Here is a 21,180-nt window from a genome sequence, read left to right as displayed (position 1 = left end):
AGAAAACTACAGGACATTGAAAAAAGATATAGAGGAAGACATAAACAGATGGAAGAACATACCGTGTTCATGGATTGGTAGAATCAACATCATTAAAATGTCCATACTACCCAAAGCAATCTATAAATTCAACGCACTTCCCATTAAAATACCAACGGCATACTTCAGAGATCTAGAACGAACTCTCCAAAAATTCATCTGGAATAAAAAAAGACCCCGAATAGCTGCAGCAATCCTGAAAAAGAACAAAGTAGGTGGGATCTCAATACCAGATATCAAGTTGTATTACAAAGCCACTGTTCTCAAAACTGCCTGGTACTGGCACAAGAATAGGCATATAGATCAATGGAATAGCATAGAGAGCCCAGAAATCGGCCCGAACCAATATGCTCAATTAATATTTGACAATGGAGGCAAGAACATACAATGGAGCCAAGATAGTCTCTTCAATAAATGGTGTTGGGAAAATTGGACAGATATATGCAAGAAAATGAAACTAGACCACCAACTTACACCATACACAAAAATAAACTCAAAATGGATAAAGGACTTAAATGTACAACAGGAAACCATAAAAATTCTAGAAGAATCCAAAGGCAACAAAATCTCAGACATATGCCGAAGCAATTTCTTCACTGATACAGCTCCTAGGGCACTTGAAACTAAAGAGAAAATGAACAAATGGGACTACATCAAAATTAAAAGCTTCTGCACAGCAAAAGAAACCATCAACAAAACAACGAGAAAACCCACTGTGTGGGATAACATATTTGCCAATGTCATATCTGATAAGGGCCTAATCTCCAAAATTTATAGGGAACTCATACAACTTAACAAAAGGAAGATAAACAATCCAATCAAAAAATGGGCAAAGGACCTAAATAGACACCTTTCAAAAGAGGACATTCAGAAAGCCAAGAGACATATGAAAACATGCTCAAAGTCACTAATCACCCGAGAGATGCAAATCAAAACAACAATGAGGTACCATCTCACACCTGTCAGACTGGCTATCATCAACAAATCCACAAACAACAAGTGCTGGAGAGGATGTGGAGAAAAAGGAACACTTGTGCACTGCTGGTGGGAATGCAGACTGGTGCAGCCACTATGGAAGACAGTATGGTGTTTCCTCAAAAAACTGAAAATGGAACTCCCATTTGACCCTGTGATCCCACTTCTAGGAATATATCCCAAGAAACCAGAAACACCAATATATCAGAAAGGATATATGCACCCCTATGTTCATAGCAGCACAATTCACCTTAGCTAAGATCTGGAAACAGCCTAAGTGCCCATCAGTAGATGAATGGATTAGAAAACTGTGGTACATCTACACGATGGAATACTATGCTGCTCTAAAAAGGAAGGAACTCTTACCATTTGCAACGTCATGGATGAAACTGGAGAGCATTATGCTAAGTGAAATAAGCCAGTCAATGAAGGAAAAATACCACATGATCTCACTCATTCATGGATAATAGAGACCATTATAAACTCTTGAACAATAATAGATACAGAGGCAGAGCTGCCTCAAACAGATTGTCAAACTGCAGCGGGAAGGCCGGGGAGGTTTGGGGGGCAGGAGGTAGGGGGGTAAGAGATCAACTAAAGGACTTGTATGCATGCATATAAGCATAACCAATGGACATAAGACACTGGGGGATAGGGGAGGCTGGGGGACTGTCTAGGGCGGGGGGATAAAATGGACACATATGTAATACCCTTTGTAATACTTTAAGCAAAAAAAAAAATTCAAATAAAAAAAATAAAATAAAGTCAAATCTCTGTAAAGACAAAAAAATAAATAAATAAATAAATAAATAAATAAATAAATAAATAATTCATTCAGCTAATACATGGAGGACCGTCTGTGTGTGAGAAAGGCCGAAAGCAAACCCCGGGCCTTCAAGAACTGTCAGCCAATCAAACAGCCCACTTAGGCCAGCAGGTGTAAGAGAAACAGAGCAAGTGCAACTCTGTTAAAAATAACACTTCTGTCTCTATAAGGAAAACATATATTTATTGTGAACAAATGGTGCCCAACTGGAGTGACTCAGTTGGTTGAATCACTATGTTGACTCATATGTTGTCCTATGCACCAAAAGGCTGCTGCTTTGATTCTAGTCAGGGCACATGCCTGGGTTTTGGGTTTGATCCCCAGTTGGGTCATGTATGGGAGGCAAGTAATCGATGTTTCTCTCTCATGTGGATATTTCTTTCTCTCTCTCTCTCTCTCTCTCTCTCTCTCTCTCTGTCTCTCTCTCTCTCTCTCCCTTCCTCTCTCTAAGCATGTCCTCGGGTGAGGATTTTTTTTAAATGGGAAAATGATGAATAAAGTACTTTTACTATTTAAAAATTATATACATTATTTATAAATAAAATATATTTTATCTGTAAAAAAAAAACAACAAACATAAATGGATTCAATGCTCCAATAAAAAGACATAGGGAAGCTTAATGGTTAGAAAACATGACCCATGTATTTGCTGTCTACAATAGACCCACCTCAGAACAAAGGACTCACACAGACTGATAGTGAAGGGATGGGAAAAAATTTTTCAGGCAAATGGAAATGAGAAAAAAAGCTGGGTAGTAATACTTATATTTGACATAATAGACCTCAAAATAAAGGCCATAACAAGAGATAAGGAGGGCCACTACATAACACTAAAGGGAGCAATTCAACAAGGATATAACTCTGATGAACATATATGCACCCAACACAGGAGCACCCAAATACATTAAAAAAAACTTCTGTAAGATATCAAGGGAGAGATCAACAGCAGTAAAATCATATTAGGGGACCTTAATACCCCATTGGCACCACTGGTAAATCCTCTAAACAAAAAATCAGCAAAGAAACACCAATCCTAAATGACTCACCAGATCAGATGGAACTAATTGACATCTTCAGAATATTTCACCCCAAAGCTACAGAATATACATTCTTCTCAAGTGCACATGGGACACTTTCAAAGATAGACTATATATTAGAGACCACATATTAGGACATAGGCAAAGTCTCTTCAAATTCAAAAACATTGAAATCATATCAAGCATCTTCTCAGACCACAATGGCATAATATTAGAGATAAACTACAATAAAAACAAACAAACAAATTCAAATACTTGGAGGCTAAATATCATGTTATTAAACAATGATTGGGTTACCAAAGAGATCAAAGAAGAAATAAAAATCATTCTGCAAACAAATGACAATGAAAACACAACAGTCCAATATCAATGAGACACAGTAAAAGCAGTCCTGAGGAAAGTTCATAGCATTAAAGGCCTACCTCAAAAACAAGGAAAACTGGTAATAAATTATCTAACTCTACAACTTAAAGAATTAGAAAGAGAGCAACAAGAAAAGCCAGAGTGAGCAGAAGGAAGGAAATAATAAAGATCAGAGCAGAAATAAATGACATAGAGATGAAAAAAACTATACAAAGGATCAATAAAACCAAGAGCTGGTTCTTTGAAAGGATCAAAGATGAGTGGATTAAAAACTGTGGTACATCTACACAATGGAATACTATGCTGTGGTAAAAAAAGAAGGAACTCTTACCATTTGCAACAGCATGGATAGACCTGGAGAGCAATATGCTAAGCGAAATAAGCCAATTGGAGAAAGATAAATATCCCATGATCTCACTCATATGTGTAATATAATGAACAAGGTAAGCTGATGAACAAAAATAGAAACAGTCATAGAAGCATGGAACAGACCATCCAACCTAAGAGGGAAGGCATGGGAGGGGGGTAAGCAATCACCCAAAGGACTTGTATGCGTGCATATAGGCATATCCAATGGACACAGACAGTAGGGGGTGAGGGCCATGTGCTGGGGAGTGGGAGTGGCTGGGGAGAATTCAATGGGGGGAAAAGGAGACTTCTGTAATACTTTAAACAATAAAGAATTTAAATGGTGGGGGGAAAAGAAGTCTCATCTGGGTTGTCTGACAATGTGACTCCCCCAGCCTCTGGTGCAAGTTGTTGTTGTGTGCTCATGGTTCCGGCTCTTGTGGAAAGGGTTGCCTGAGGTCTCACTGGCTGCACTCGCCGTGGATCCCGGAGTCCATGGCCTGAGCGGAAGGGTTCTCTGGGCCTGAGGTAGTGTGACTCTGGCCTGTGTGGTGTGACTCTTGCTGGGGTAGTGTCACTGCAAATCACTGTGAGGGTCCACGAGCCTGTGATGATGGGAGGCACATGTCCCGTGTCTGTGGATGAGGCAGCGGGGACTGGCCAGGGTGATTTCACTCTGCGAATCACAGGGGGTAAAGGTGGAGAGGTGGCAGGAGCCAGCGGCTGGGGATGCGGGAATCTCGGAATCTGTGGCTGAAACAGCACAACTTTGACCAGAGAGGCAGCACGGGAGGGGGAAGTCACGGGGTCTGCTGCTGGAGCCTTGTGTCCTCAGCTGCAGAGGCACGCACTCAGCAACTCCTGAGGGGCCCACGTCCTGGGGCCCGGGAGTGGTAGCGGCAGGTTCTACAGCTGAAGCCGAGCGCCCTTGCCTGCAGGGTCGCACACTCAGCAACTCATCCATGGGCCCAGGATCCAGTGACCCAGCAAGCAGTATTCTTGGTGTCCGTTGCTGGAGCAGCAGGACTGCAGTGTTCAGAAGCCGGCCTGGGAGGGGGCAGTCACGGGCCGCCTCTGGGCTGGAGTGGTGCAACTGTGGTGTCCAGGAGCTGGCAGCCGGGAGGTGGACGTCCTGGGGACTGCAGGTCTGCACCGAGGCAGCATGACTTTGGCTGTGTGGCTGCAGGGTCCCGGGCAGTGTCCAAGGCAGTCTGGGGGGTGGTGAGGCTGGGTTCCTAGTGGAGGCCACTCTCCCCTTCTAAATGGCATGGGCTCCATGCCCAAGCCCCACAGCCGGGGGAGTGCCCACAGCAGTGGCAGGGGCTCCCGGTTCATGAGAGCTCCGTCTGCCAGCCCCTGAAACTCTCGAGAGATCTGTCCCTCACTCACACATGCACACACCACACACGTCCACACACGCCTCTTTCACTCCCTTACTCACACCCTCTCCCTCACTGCTGTCCTGCCAGCTGCTGTCTTCTCATCTCCTACAAAGCATTATTAAAAGAGATTGCAAAAAAAGCCTGATCCGTGTGGTTCAGTGGTTGAGAATGGACCTATGAACCGGTCAGTCACAGGTCAATTCCTGGTCAAGGCACTTGCCCAGGTTGTGGGCTGATCCCCAGTAGGGGTCATGCAGGAAGCAGCCAATCAGTGATTCTCTGTCATCGTTTATGTTTCTATCTCTCCCACTCCCTTCTTCTCTGAAATAAATAAAAATATATTACAATTTTTTAAGGGATTGAAAAAGATACAAGAAATGGGAAGATATTCCATGTTCATGGATTGGAAAAATCAACATAGTTAAAATGGCCATATTACCCAAAGCAATATATATAGATTTAATGCAATCCCCATGAAAATCCCAATCCCATTTTTAAGAGAAATAGAACAACATCATCAGATTTGTATGGAATCACAAAAGACCTCAGTAGCCAAAGCAATCCTGAGAAAAAAAAGAATGAAGCTGGAGGTATCACGCTGCCTGGCTTCAAATTATACTAAAGGACAATGATAATCAAACAGCAGAAAAACAGATACACAAACCAATGTAACAGATTTGGGAGTGCAGAAATAAAACCACATGTATATCGGCAAATAATTTTTTACAAGGAGCCAAAACATACAATGGAAGGAAAGCCTCTTCAATAAATGGTGCTGGGGAAATTGTAAAGATACATGCAAAAGAATGAAAGTAAAATATAGTTTGTCTCCATGTACAAAAACTTATTCAAATGGCCTACCCCGTGTGGCTCAGTGGATTGAACATCATCCCATGCACCAAAAGGTCACCTGGCCAGGGTACATGCCCAGGTTGCGGGCTCGAGCCCCAGTAGGGGGTGTGCACTAGGTGGCCGATTGATAATTCTTTCTCATCATGGATGTTTCTTTATCTCTTTCCTTCTCCCTTTACGTCTATCTAAAAATCACATTTTTTAAAAAGTTAAAATATTTACTCAAATGAACAAAAGACATAAATATAAGATCTGAAACAATAAATTACATGGAAGAAAAGGTAGGTACTAAATTTATGAGCCTTGGTCTTAGAGAACATTTCATGAATTTGACCCCAAAGGCAAGGGAGATAAAAGCAAAAATAACGAATGGGACTATATCAAACTAAAAAGCTTCTACACAACAAAGAAATTGCCAACAAAACAAAAAGACAACCAGAAAAATAGAGGAAGATATTTGGAAACAACAGCTCTGACAAGGGGTTAATATCCAAAACACATAAAGAGCTCATACAATTCAACACCCAACAAATAACCCAATTAAAAAACGGGCAGAGAACCTGAACAGACACCTCTCCCAAGAAGACATATAAATGGCCAACAAATATATGCAAAGATGCTCAACTTCACTAGCTATTAGATAAATGCAAATCAAAACCACAATGAGATCCCACCCACACCTGTTAGAGTGGCTGTTATCAGTAAGACAAGTAATAACAAGTGTTGGAGCGGTTTTGGAGAAAAGGAGCCCTCACTTACTACTGGTAGAAACGTACACTGGTACAGCCACGATGGACACCAGTATGGAGGCTCCTCAAAAATTAAAGCTGTGGCTACCATATAACCCAGCAATCCCACATCTTCCTTATCCAATCATCTATGGAAGAGCACTTCAGTTGTTTCCATGTCTTGGCCATGATGAATAAATAAGGATGCAGTGAATATAGGGGTAAATATATCTTTTTGAATAAATGCTTTCAAATCTTTCTGGTGGATATTTATGGAATACTACTCAGCGATAAGAAAAGATGAAATACCGCCGTTTGCGACAAAATGGATGGATCTTGAAAATATCATGCTAAGCAAAACAAGTCAGAGAAAGCTAAGAACCATAAGATCTCACTGAGATGTGGGCTATAAAACTGAAACTCACAGGCACAGACAACAGAATGGTGGCTACCAGAGGGAAGGGGGTTTAGGAATAGAAGGCAAAGGACGTCAAATATATGGTGATGGAAGATGATTTGACTTTGCATCATGGGCACACCATGCAATATACAGATCATGTATCATAAAAATGTGATACATGATGCCTATATAATATTAACCAATGTCACCCCAATAAATTTAATTTAAAAAAAAGATGGACATGGATACTAAGGAAAGCCTATTGTTGCTTCATGTAATTACTCTGTGCAATGAATTATGGGGTGGGGAGTGAAAGACAAATTAAAAAGCAAAAAGTGTAATAGCAAAAACATAAGAGAAAACATGGGAGTGGGAATTTAGAGTGCCAGCGAGGCAAAATTTAAAGAGCACAGAATCTGGAGACAATAACCTTGGCTACTTTGGAATCCGCCACCTCTGGCAAACTACTTAAATGGTTTGTGAAATGCGAATAATGACACAACCTTGCTTACTTCACTGGCTGCTGAGAATGACACTGTAAAGGGAAAAGTACCAACAAGAAAAAGAAATTTAGAAAGAAATCTCAGAGTTGCTGCAGTGGATGTGATGAAGTGTGGGAGTGGAATAGAACCAGGAGACCTAGCTTAAAGGTGGATAGCAGTGAGAGGTCAGGCATGTAGTCAGGAGGAAAAATATTTAAAGAAATAGTTTCTCTTTAGATAAATAATCTACTTTCTGGGAAAGTGGAGAATTCGGATTATTTGGGGAAAATGATACTGATTCTGTTTATGAATTTAAAAAACTTTCCCAAAGGGAGTTACAATGGTTCTGTCTCTGGACTGCCCTTGGAGAAGATGAAGCGAGTAGGGCTTTTTTTTTTCTTTTTTTTTTTTGGCAAAATGATCTAATTAATGAGTATTCTGTGCTAAATAAGAACAGGTCTTGCTATTTCCTTTTCTAAGTGTTCTAGCTTGAATTATTTTTGCACTTAGGCCTCACTTGCCTTTATCACTGTATCCTGTGTATTCCAGGGCGTGTTCAAGGTCTGCCAACTGGACGTGTTTCTCACAGACTACCACTTCCTGGACACAATGCTGATCATCATGCTGTTCGGCTGGAGTGCCATCCCCCTCGTATATCTGCTGAGCTTCCTGTTTTCCCAAAGTACTTCTGCCTACATCAAACTTGTGGTGTTCAGCTACCTTTCAGGCATTTGCAGTCTCATCATAGATGCCACATTTCAGTTTGGTAAGTGTAAATAAATGAGGACATTAGGAGACAATTATGTTCCAGGCTTGGAAAAATCCTGAACTTGATGTAAGTCAATAAAAATTACCTTGAGCCTGGCCAGTGTGACTCAGTGGTTGAGCTGAGGTCATGGTTCAATTCCCAGTCAGGGCACATGCTCAAGTTGTGGTCTCGAATCCCAAGAGGCCCATGCAGGAGGCAGCCGATGATTCTCTCTCATCATTGATGTTTCCATTTTTCTCTCCCTCTCCCTTCCTCTCTGAAATAGATAAAAATGTACATTGAGAGCCTGTGAACCCACTCCAGGTCTGCTGGAACGGGGTCTTCCTACTGAAGTGACGGGACTGAACCTGATATATGGTTCTTTGACAAGATTCCTCCTTCTTACCCTCACATCCAGTAACACTATCACATGACTTAAGGAAACTGTTTTGCACAAGATTTTGGACATTTTAGGAGCATTTGTTTCTGAAACTCACTTGTCAGAAAAAGACAGAAAAATGAAAACAAAAGAGCAACTTTATTCTTAAAAGGACAGGCCTCAGTAAGTTAGAATAAATCATATTAAAAATACACTTGACCGTAGGCCCTCATTATTTTTAAAAGTGAGATCCCTTGATGTTAGGCACTTTATAGTGTGGTGATGGGAGGGAAGAGTGGAGAGGAATCCTGAATTCTTGAGAGAGGCCAACAGTTTCGTCGAGGAAAGGTGTATGGTGCAGCTATTCTTCCCAAACTTAAAGATCCTGAGCAGCCAAATGTGATTTTCCAGAAAGAAGAAAAACTCTGTATGCACCTGACACCCTTACAGCTGAGCCAGCTCGGCTTCCTTACTGCACGTCAGCCTGGCTTCTGCAGGATTCTTACATTTGTCTCTCCCCCGACCCCTTCCTTCTCTGGCGAGAGTTTGAACTGGCTTGAGCACTTGACCACGTCATTCTCCCTGTTATCACAGAGCCCCATAAGCACAGGCTTCCCACCTCATTCCCTGCCACAAAAGAGTATTTCACATGAGTAAGGCTTATGCCTCTGGATGGCAGCAAAAAAATGTTAAGAGATATGCCTTAGCACTAATTCTCAAAGCAATCCCAAAATTATGGGAAGCAGTATCTGTATATGCTGCACACCTCTTTACTGTGCTAAGTGGGGAAGACTCCCCTTAAAGCATCTGAGTTTGTGAGTTTATACATATAAAACACATAGACATAGACAACAGTGTGGTGTTAGCCAGAGGAAAATGGGGGGAGGGAGGGGACAAGGGGGAAGAGATGGGGGCAGAAAGGGACTGTTCTTTGAGCAATAGGTGCATGATGTGGTGTGAAGATGATATTTTGTTGAGCCTGTTTGGTTTGGTGAACTAATGTCACCCCAATAAAAATCCTATTTAATAAAAGGCTAATATGCAAATCGACCAAATGGCAGAATGAATGCTCACTATGACACACACTGACCACCAGGGGGCCGATGCTCAGTGCAGGAGCTGCCACCTGATGGTCAATGTGCTTCCACAGGGGGAGCGCCACTCAGCCAGAAACTGGGCTCATGGCTGGTGAGTGCAGCAGTGATGGCGGGAACCTCTCCCACCTCCATGGCAGAGCTAAGGATTTCCGACTGACGGCTCCTGGACTGCGAGAGGGTGCAGGCCAGTCTGAGGGACCCTCGAGTGCATGAATTTCATGCACCGAGCCTCTAGTAATTAATAAGAAGAATTAGAAGAAATTACTGTTTCAGAAAGTTTAAAAAACATTTTGGGGGAAGAATATGTTTCAAAGAGACATGAAGGGTGAGAACAAAAAAAGAAGCCAATAGATTTGGCAATTAGAATGTCAAAGGAGACTTCCTTTTTTCAGTAGCAGAACAAACACTGTAAATGATACTCTATCAAAATAATGAATTAAGAAGAAAGTATGGAATTGGCAGAGGCCAACAGTAAAATGGAAGCTCGTGTTCCTGAAGGTAAGCAAGCATGAAAGGTAGCTCTGACGTGAGCTTGTTGACAGAATCTGGTTCCCTGCACTTTACATTCGCACAGGTAGTGAGTAACCTGAAGTCAGAGCAGAAAGCATGAAGCATGTACCACAAAGGTTTCAGTAGCTTCCTACCTAAAACTGGAGTTAGAAGGGCTTCAGGACAAGGGTGAATAAAACCTAACTAATGCCACAACGGGACACAGAAAGAAAATTTACAAAATTTGAATTTGGCACTGGAACAAAGAATAGTAATTTCCCTTTTAATTTGTAACCACAGGCAAGTCCCCATACGTTTGTTTCCTGAAATCATAGTACCTATGTAACCCAAAAAACATACCAGATCATTTATTTAAAATAACTTCAGTTGATTGTGTTCCCAGGTGAGTGGCAAAGGTATACACAGTTCCCAGACTTCAAAGTACTCCCACAGGTAAATTATCTAGAGAAATTGAGATCAACTTAAAATTACAAAGAAAAAAAAGAAGCAAGGACCTAAGAGCAAATGCTACCAGAAAACACAAACTGTAGAATAAGAATCAGGCCTGCAACATTTAAGATTTGAGGATTTTTAGAATAGAACATAAAATATGTATTTTTAAAATATTTAACTAGTAACAGAGAGTGTCAGGTCTATGAGCATATAGAACATATATACATATATTGCACATATGCATGTACTATAGATACATATGTATGGGCACTATATATGTATATGGAGAGAGAGAGAACAAGTAGATTTGAAAAAGATCCAAATAGAATCTTAAAAAATGAAAAGAATTAATTTAAATTAAATACTTAATAGATAGAAGTATCAGAATATTAGACATAGTTGAAACAGTTGAAGAGAGAATTGGTGGTTAAAGATGAATAAAAAAGAGTCACAGTCTTGCAGCTGATCAACCTGGTTAAATCCCTCCTATTGAAATACCAACAGCAATTAAGACTCAGCTACAACAGGAGGGTGTACAGCCCGCTGGGCCCTACAGGATACCTACTACATTAGGCCATGCTACCAAGCCTGGGAGATGTAGCATCTTTACCTAATACATAGAAAGAAACACAGGGGGTGGGAGCTGCCAAAATGAGGAGACAAAGAAACATGTCCCAGAGGAAACAATAGAACAAAAGTCCAGAAAAAGAACTTAATAAAATGGAGACAAGCAATCTACTAAATGTAGATTCAAAACACTGGTTATAAGGATGCTCAAGGAACTTTGTGAGGACCTCAACATAAAAAAGAACCAGTTAGAAATGAAGGCTACACTAAGAAATAAAGAATAATTTACAGGGATTTAACAGTTGAGTAGATGAAGCTAAGAATCAAGTCAGTGATATGGAATATAAGAAGGCAAAAAACACCCATTTGGAACAGCAAAAAGAAAAAAGAAGGGATAGTGTAAGGAGTCTATGGAACAACTTCAATCATACCAACATATTATCATGGGGGTGCCAAAAGGAGAAGAGAGAAAGCAAGAAATTGAAAACTTATTTGAAAAAAATGACAAGATTTCTGTAACTTGGTGAAGGAAGCAGACATAGAAATCCAGGAAGCACAGAGTCCCAAACAAAGTGAACCCAAAGAGACCCACATTGAGACATATAATTAAAATGCCAAAAGTTAAATTAAAAAAAAAAAGAGAGAATCTTAAAAGCAGCAAGAGAAAAGTTCCCTACAAGGGAGTACCCATATGACTATCAGCTGATTTCTCAACAGAAACTTTGCAGGCCAAAAGGAAGTGGCAAGATATATTCAAAGTGACCTATAAGCAAGATTACCCAGCAAAGCTATCATTTAGAATTGAAGGTCAGATAAATAACTTTACAGACAAGAAAAAGCTAAAGGAGTTCATCACCACCAAACCAGTATTATATGAAATGTAAAGGGTCTTATTTAAGAAGAAGAAATGAAGATCAGAAATATGAACAATAAAATGCAATAAATACCTATCTATCAACAATGGAATCTACAAACAAAATGAACAAGCACAACATAAATAATATGGGAAGGGAGTGAGAGAGGGGGCAGAAAAGGTGAAGAGATTAAGAAGTACAAATTGGTTGTTACAGAATAGTCATGGGGATATAAAGTACAGCATAGGGAATATAGTCAATAATATTCTAATAGCCAGGAATGCTGATTGATAAGTACAGGATTTATTGAGATAATCATGCATTAAGTTATGTTAAGTCTGGTCACTGGGGTACACAAAATGTTTTAAAAATATAATAAAAATAAATAAATAACACTTAGAAAGATGAATACAAAAGAAATATGAGATAACAAGATGGAAAATATTAAATAAATGTGAAAAACCATGGAAGATGGAGTGAGGAGATTTGATATATTGGTATAGAAAGAATTAGTGGAAGAGCAAATAGTGTTAAAAAGATAGTTGCTGATAATTTCAGAATTGTTTAAAGTCAGACATCCTAAGTTTCAGAAAGCCCACTAAATCATTTTGAAAAATTACTTGCCTATACATATCATCATAAAACTTCAGAACACCAATGCTAAAAAGTTATTTGAAGCAGCCAGAGAGAAAATTTATGTAGGCATGATTAAATTCAGTGTAAACACTAAAAGGATATTTTAAAAGTATAATTTCCAAAACATAATGAAAAAGAAGGAAGAAAATAAATTCAGTCACATCCAAAAAGGATAGAAATAAAAGTGAAATAAAAATAATAAATAGCAAAGTAATGTGATGATAGTAATTAGCCCAAATATATCAGTAATAAAAATAATTAGCATCAAAAGAGGCTTATTAAATAAATGACAAAAACTGCTATTTTGGATCAATTTTAGCATTATTCCCTTTATAGGAGACATTGTTAATAAATAAAGATACAGAAAATAAAGGAATGTAAAAAGATATATTAAACAAGTGCCCACAAAATAATACTGATATCAGAAAAAAAGACTCGTTGAGATAAAAAGTATTACTAGAAATAAAGAGGCTCATTACATGATAGCAGATTCATTTGCACATTAAGTTGTAACAATTATAAAATTTTATTTAGCTAGTAATATTATCTAGAAGTATATTTAAAATTTCCAGAGCTACTTGAACTAGGCAAACTATACATAATAGAGGAGATATTAGCATACCTCTCTTGTAACTATAGAGAACATAGAATTTCAAACACATGTTTTCAAACACACATGGTCTTCACAAAACTGACTAGATGATACACAATGAAGACTAATGAATGACACATTCAATACATTTTGCAATTAAATTAGACATTAGTAAGAAAAATAACACACAAGCCCTAACCGGTTTGACTCAGCAGATAGAGCGTCAGCCTGCTGACTCAAGGATCCCAGGTTCGATTCCAGTCAAGGGCATGTTCTTTGGTTGTGGGCACATCCCCAGTGGGGAGTGTGCAGGAGGCAGCTGATTGATGTTTCTCTCTCATCGATGTTTCTAACTCTCTATCCCTCTCCCTTTCTCTCTGTAAAAATCAATAAAATATATTTTAAAAATATAACACACAACTGGGAATTTTAATACAAGTTTTTTTTGTGGTTTTTTTTTTTGGTTTTTTGTTTTTTGGTTTTTTTTTTCAAAAAATATGGAATGCTTCACGAATTTGCGTGTCATCCTTGCGCAGGGGCCATGCTAATCTTCTCTGTATCGTTCCAATTTTAGTATATGTGCTGCCGAAGCGAGCACACAAGTTTTTATACAAGTTTTTAATAGGCTAATGAGGGAATCATAATGTAAATTTGAGAATATTTAGAACTGAAGAATAACATAAATACTGTGCAGCTAGATATTTTATAGCTTTAACTATTACCATGAAAAAGGTTAAAACTTAACAAACTGTTCAACTTAATAAGTTAGAAAAAAAAGCATAGTAAACACAGTTGAAATAATGAGCAAATAAGTGCAAAAAATTAATCAAATAGAAAACAAATATATAACAGAGAAGACCAACAGTCCCATGAATCAGCAGTTGGAAGAATTAATAAAATTTACATAAATATTAGGTATATATATATATATATATATATACACACACACATATATATATATATGTGTGTATATATAGAGAGAATATATATATATGCTAATTAGACCAGATGTCCTTCTGGACGTCCTTCCTTCTGGACAAAGCCGCAGCGGACAGAGGCCATGGCAGAGGCCGCAGAGGCCCTTGGCCGCGGTGGCGGGCGGGAGCCGGGGCCAAGGCCCTTGCATGAATTTCATGCATTGGGCCTCTAGTATATATATATTTGTTACACATTGAAAAATAAGAGAATATAATAATGTAAGGACAAGTCTAAGAACTTTGAACAAATTGTTATATTTCTAGGAAAAAATGAAATTCACTAAATCTGATTTAAGAAGTATTAGAAAATTCCAGTTGTACTACAAGAATCCAAGTAGTTAATAGTTTAAATTATTTTCAAAAAGAAAACATAAGGCCTAGGTGACTACTGGTGAGTCCTGAATTGTCCTCCAGGAGATACAGAAGAGTAAGATCACACTTCCAGCCCCTTCTACAAGACTAACAAAAGCCTCATGTCAAAACCTGACAAAATAATCATGAACTAATTTCATTCATAAACATAGATTCAAAAATGTTAAATAAAATATTAGCAAACAATCTAAAAAGGTTGTTTTTATATTAGAAAAATCTATAAATAAAATTCCCATTTTAATGGGTTAATAGAAGAAACATAATTATCTCAATAGATGCAGAAAAATAAATGATATGTGATAAAATTTCTTAGTAAATAGGATTAGGGGAGAAAAGTGCCTAACTTTATAAAGGACAAAACTCTATAGCAGGGGTCCTCAAACTTTTTAAACAGGGGGCCAGTTCACTGTCCCTCAGACCTTTGGAGGGCCAGACTATAGTTTAAAAAAAAAAACTATGAACAAATTCCTATGCATACTGCACATATCTTATTTTGAAGTAAAAAAACAAAACGGGAACAAATACAATATTTGTATTTGCATGTGGCCCGCGGGCCGTAGTTTGAGGACCCCTGGCCTATAGCATAATATTTGATGATTCATTGAAAGCATTTCCTTTACAGATGAAGAGCTGGATAAGAGTGACTGCTGTTGCCACTTGTATTAAACATTATACATTAGGCTGTGTAATGTATAAGAAAAGTAAATAAAACAAATGCAGAGTGGACAGAAAGAAACTACCATAATTCTAAAATGTGACAAACCGAGAACTGCTACTGGAGTATATAAAACAAATGCTGGGGCTGGTGAAGTGAGCACATAAAATATTCCTTCGCTGGGAGTCTCTAGAGAAGTGGCGTCCCATCATGTACGTCCAGATGGCCACACCAGGGGTATAGTAGTTTACAATTTAGTTGATTTATAGTCTGTTCTGAACAGTCAATGCCATGCTGAGCTGGATGATAATTATTTTTAGTAACACTTTTTTGCCAGTTTTTCCCTTTTCCCATCCCTAAAGAGTCTTTCATCGTTTGCCAGGTAAGATATTTTGTTTCTCTTCCTCACCTAAGATTTTTCTCTACTCTTTGGAAGAGAAGACACTCATGATTGCTACAGGGTGAGTTCACAAGATATCAGACTATATCTGAACTGTGTAATATGGTAGCCACTAGCCACATGGGGCTTTTTAAACTTAAATTTATTGAAATTAAATACAATTTAAAATTCAGTTCCATAGCCACACTAGCCACTTTCTAGTCCTCAATAGCCATACTTATATCTGAGTGCAGACATAGAGCTTCCCATGATTAGATATATTAGATAGTGCTAGTCTATAAAATTAGTGCCATTTTTTGCATTTGTTCAAGTAGACAATAAGCAGAATTCTTTAATCTGGATCAATTGTTTGCCTCTATATCAAGTTAATATCTCCACAGGACAGAATCACCATGGCTTTGGCACTGCTTGGTCACCTCTTCTTGCTCAAAGTGTCTTATGTGAACTTTGTGTTTAGGCTAGCCTGTATCTTCTTCCCCAAGAACAGAATTATCAAAATTCATAAATTAAGCATGTTCACATCTCCAGGCATTTAGTCTAATTATTATTCATATCCAATACATTCTTTAGAGAGATATCAGTTACACATCAACTGGTTTCTTTGAAGATTTTCCTACTCTCAAATATATCATAAATTCCCTATGTGTTCTCTATTGGTGAATTCTAGGCTGCATCTCATACGTTGCCTCCCCGATTGATTTGATTCATTTAGAAATGTGGAAAAGAGACCGTAGTTGTTTTCTGTTCATAACGGTGCCAGGAAGACTTATGCTGGCATCCACTTCATCCAAGAGACTTTCAGACTCTTCAGTTATCAACACAAACTGTTATTAGCTGTCAGCAGGAACAAACCTATTGGGAAATAGTGTTCTTCAAGCATAATCATCTGACTTTTGATTCCCTGAGCTTGGTTTGATTATAAATTGGAGATTTTTTTTTCCTGGGATAGTTCATTTCCTATAATGAGGCTCAATCTTATCATCTTTTTAGAAAATGAAAGTATGGTATCAAATTCCACCAGAACCTTCATACTGAGATCGTTACTGCTCCTTCCCAATTACAACCTGGGGAAGTGCATCATGAACTATTTTGATTTCTACTACAATAAAAAAATGTGCATGGAAAATCCTTATGCCTTCTTAGACTGTGATGAAAAAAGTAAGTATCTTGGGAGTCCCTAAGTATCTAGGAAGTTAGTTTCAGGGTCAGCCCATGGGACATGTGGGGTCTGCCCATATTTCAAAGGAGTCAGGCTACCTGTATTTAGGTCATTTTACAAGGCTGGGGAAAAGAACTTTTAAATATAATAAGCCTCAAAAGAAAATCCAAGGTAAATTTGAAGTTGTCATCAGAACTAGGCGGTGCTAACAATCAACCACCTAATAACTTTATATACATTATTCTAAATCTTCACAAACTCAACCTTCTTAAAAGTCACTTTGAGGAAGTGCCTGTGCCCAATCTTACACAGCTTTCCTGGGCTAGGGCTGGGATTCACAGCTATGTTCTTTCCTTCTGTGATGTACTTCCTCTATGGCAGGAGTGGGGAACATCCGGCCCACGGGCTGTCTAAGGCCTGCAAAATCATCTTGTCTGGCCCTGCCAAGGCATTAGGAGTGAGTTATTTAAATGTTTGACCAAATACTAATTTTTAAACTGATAATTTTGTGTGGCCCACAAATTTTGTTATAAATATCCAAATGGCCATTGGTAGAAAAAAGTTTCCCCACACCTGACCTATGGGAAAGACCTCTAGGGAAAGGCTTTGTATTGTAATTGTATTATATTTACTTGTATTCCCCCCAACACCATCACCACTCAGAATCACACATTAATTGGCACACAAGTTATTTCAAGGAATGAATCATTTGGGTATCCTATTAATAATTTGGGAGCTCTAGCTAGTTTTGCTCAGTGGATAGAGCATCATCCTGCAGACCAAAAGATCCTGGGGTTTGATTCCAGTCAAGAGCACCTACCTCAGTTGCAGGCTCCTCCCTGGCTGGGGCATGTGCAGGAGGCAACCAATTGATGTGTGTTTCTCTCACATCAATATTTCTCTGTCTTTCCCTCTCTCAAAAAATCAATGGAAAAGTGTCCTCAGGTAAGGATTTAAAATAATAAATAATATGATAATTTGAGGAGAGGCATTATAGAATTTTTCTAGGATCATTTAATTTACCTACATTTTAAAATTTATTGGAGTAAATTTGTTTATAATATATTATGGTATTTTAACAATTATAAGTTTGAATAGTGATGTTGCCATTTACATTTGTGATATTCCTAATCTTTCCATTTATATTTTTTCTTGATAAATCTTACCAGAAGTAAGATTTTATCAATTATATTAGTAGCCTTTTAAAGAAGCAAGCTTTTACATTTATTGATTCTTTCTATTGTATCTTTGTTTTCTAAATTTTTTTTAATTAATAAATCTTTATTGTTCAGATTATTACAGATGTTCCTTTTTTTCCCCATAGCTCCCCTCCACCTGGTTCCCACCCACCCCATGCCCTTACCCCCCGCCATTGTTCTCAACCATAGGTGTAAGATTTTTGTCCAATCTCTTCCCGCACCCCCCTCACTTCCTTCCCCCCAAGAATTGTCAGTTCACTCCCTTTCTATGCCCCTGCTTCTATTATATTCACCATTTTAATCTGACTTAATTTTTAGGTTCACTTGTTGATAGGTATTTGTTGTCACTTTATTGTTCATAGATTTTATCTTTACCTTTTTCTTCTTCCTTCTCTTCTTAAAGAATATCCTTCAGCATTTCATATAATCCTGGTTTGGTGGTGATGAAGTCCTTTAGCTTTTTCTTATCTGTGAAGCTCTTTATCTGACCTTCAATTCTACATGATAGCTTTGCTGGGTAGAATAATCTTGGTTGTAGGCTCTTGCTATTCATCACTTTGAATATTTCTTGCCACTCCCTTCTGGCCTGCATGGTTTCTGTTGAGAAATCAGCTGACAGTCGTATGGGTACTCCCTTGTAGGTAACTAACTGTTTTTCTCTTGCTGCTTTTAAGATTCTCTCTTTGTCTTTAGCCCTTGGCATTTTAATTATGATGTGTCTTGGTGTGGTCCTCTTTGGATTCCTTTTGTTTGGGGTTCTCTTCACTTCCTGGACTTGTAAGTCTATTTCTTTCACCAGGTAGGGGAAGTTTTCTGTCATTATTTCTTCTAATAGGCTTTCAGTATCTTGTTCTCTCTCTTCTTCTGGCACCCCTATAATTCGGATGTTGGTACGTTTGAAGTTGTTCCAGAGGCTCCTTACACTATCTTCATATTTTTTCATTCTTTTTTCGTTTTGCTTTTCTGGTTGGGTGTTTTTTGCTTCTTTATATTTCAAATCTTTGACTTGATTCTTGGGATCCTCTTGTCTGCTGTTGGATCTCTGTATATTATTCTTTATTTCAGTCAGTGTATGTTTAATTTATGACTGGTCCTTTTCCATTTCTTTGGCATTCTCATTAGGATCCTTGAAGGTCTCACTAAGTTCCTCGGAGGTTCGTAGAAGATCCTTGAGTCACCTTATAACTGTGGTTCTGAACTCTTTGTCCTCCATTAGTTTGCTTTCCTCCATTTCTTTCATTTGTGACATGTTTCTTTGTCTTCGCATTTTTGGCTGACTGCGAGGACCCACTGTGTCTATAAGAAGTACTGCTGTGCTGGAGACACCCTTATGGGGCAGGACTTGCTTCAGTGGGGCTTTGGTGCTCACTGAGTCTGCCTCTTGAGTGTGTCCCTAATGGATGTGAGGAGTTGAAATCGGGTATCTGACCAGGGGTACCCTGGCTCCTGGATCTCCAAGTCAACCACTGTGTGAGTCCACCCAGCAGGAGCTACAGCAATATCAGCAGATTTCTCCTCTTTGTTTGGAATTTGGAAGTTTTGGAGCTCTCTAACCCAGCTGCAGTTAGATTAGGCTGCAAAAGCTGAGGTGATTCCTTTGCACCGCTGAGCACAGCTTGGGAGGGGTAAATTGACCAATTTGTAAATTGAATGGGGCGGGGTCTCAGAGAATCACCAGGGCAGAGCGACTGTCATCAGTGTGTCTGCAACTCCTGGCGTCTCTGCGACTCTGTGTCTCTGTAGTCCCACACCCCCACAGCAACAATGATCCCTCCAAGCAGCTCTGCGAGAAAGCCCCCCTCACTTTCCAAACCACTGAAAGGCAGTCCAGTTTCTCCCCGTAAGAGTCTGGGACCTCAGAATCTTGCCTTAAACGAGCTCAATGCATTCGAGAGCTTGTATCCCCTTCTGATTGAAAAAAACTGTGCACCAAGGTGCAGTCTCCTCGCACACGCCTTCATACCTCTGTTATTGGCACCTCTGCACCTCCTACCTGTTCTCAATGAGCTTCATTCTTTCCTTCTAGTTGTAGAACTTCCACTTGGCCAGCTTTCCTGTGGCTCTGGATGATAGCTGTTTTGTCTTATAGTTGTAATTTCAGTGTTGTTGTGGGAGGCAGCACGCACAGGTTTATACCTTATGCTGCCATCTTGGTTCTCCTGTTTTCTAAATTTTTAATTGATGTTATTATTTTCTTTCACATTCTCCATTTTGGGGGATTACTTTTCTAACATCATAAGATGGGTTCTTAAGTAATTTATTGTCAGCCTGTCTTCTTTTCATTACTAGGATATATCTCACTGGAGCTTGGGAGGTTTGTATTTTTCTTAATTAGATTCTCTGACCTTCTTGCCTCTGTGACTTGATGTCTCAATACTTTTGGAAAATTCTTATCTTGGGAAGGCAACACTTTTGAGAAGAGCAACTTGAAAGGCTGAACAATCCCTTAGAGGCCTGATATATAAAAAGGTGACAACAGCATAAGTTAAAAGTACTGCAGAAACAAAGGATTAAAGGGGAATTAGAAAACTTCATCCACACCACCACTAGCAGAAAAGCATTTATTAAAGAAATTATATTTTGACTTACAACAGAAATAGCTTTCATATAGTAAGCAACCAAGTAATCATCCCAGAGCCATCATCACCACCCCATAACATTGTTGTTTTGATTGTGCAACAGAAAGAGACAACCAATAGCTATGCAAAGTTGATATGATTATAAAAATATAAATAAAAATATAAGAAATTAATCTATTAAAAACCATGGATTCAAGTTAATTAAATATATACATTTGGTGGGGGTAGGCATGGGGAGGAAATATGGCTAAGATAGTTGATACTAGGTGGAGGAAATGGTCTTTATTATACAATTCAATTTCACTTCATATGAGAGATTTTTTAAAATGACAGCATGGAGGGGGTATCCAAGATAGCAGCAAAAGTTACAAAGTTCAAAGTGGAATTACAAAGGAGTCAGCAGGAAGAAGCCATGACCCAGTGCCCCTAGACCACAGACAAACTGCTGGGACAAGAAACCCTCAGACACATGGGCCTGATGTTGCAACCTGGTGTGCCTGAACCATGACACTGGGATGACCGGTCCCACTGCCTAGGTGAGTACATGCCCAGATGCATAGATCTAATGTCCTGATCTGGCAAGCAAACCCAC

The 21,180-nt window shown here is 38.9% G+C and overlaps 1 protein-coding gene and 1 non-coding gene across 2 annotated transcripts in view; one reads left to right on the top strand and one right to left on the bottom strand.

Moving 5' to 3' along the window:
- Positions 1 to 21,180, top strand: part of LOC118656596 (ATP-binding cassette sub-family A member 3-like) — a 231,346-nt gene that overhangs the window by 123,222 nt on the left and 86,944 nt on the right. Inside the window, exons 18-19 of the mRNA XM_036310024.1 lie at positions 7,982 to 8,198; positions 16,642 to 16,809. Of these exons, the coding sequence (XP_036165917.1) occupies positions 7,982 to 8,198; positions 16,642 to 16,809 (385 nt within the window). The remainder of the gene's footprint in view (positions 1 to 7,981; positions 8,199 to 16,641; positions 16,810 to 21,180) is intronic.
- On the bottom strand, positions 13,739 to 13,845 carry LOC118657270. Its single transcript, XR_004967965.1, has one exon. It is a non-coding gene; the product is annotated as a U6 spliceosomal RNA (small nuclear RNA).

This window comes from Myotis myotis, unplaced genomic scaffold (assembly GCF_014108235.1).
Source record: "Myotis myotis isolate mMyoMyo1 unplaced genomic scaffold, mMyoMyo1.p scaffold_m19_p_5, whole genome shotgun sequence".
NCBI classification, from domain to species: Eukaryota; Metazoa; Chordata; class Mammalia; order Chiroptera; family Vespertilionidae; genus Myotis; species Myotis myotis.
This window is presented reverse-complemented; position numbering and strand designations above follow the sequence as displayed.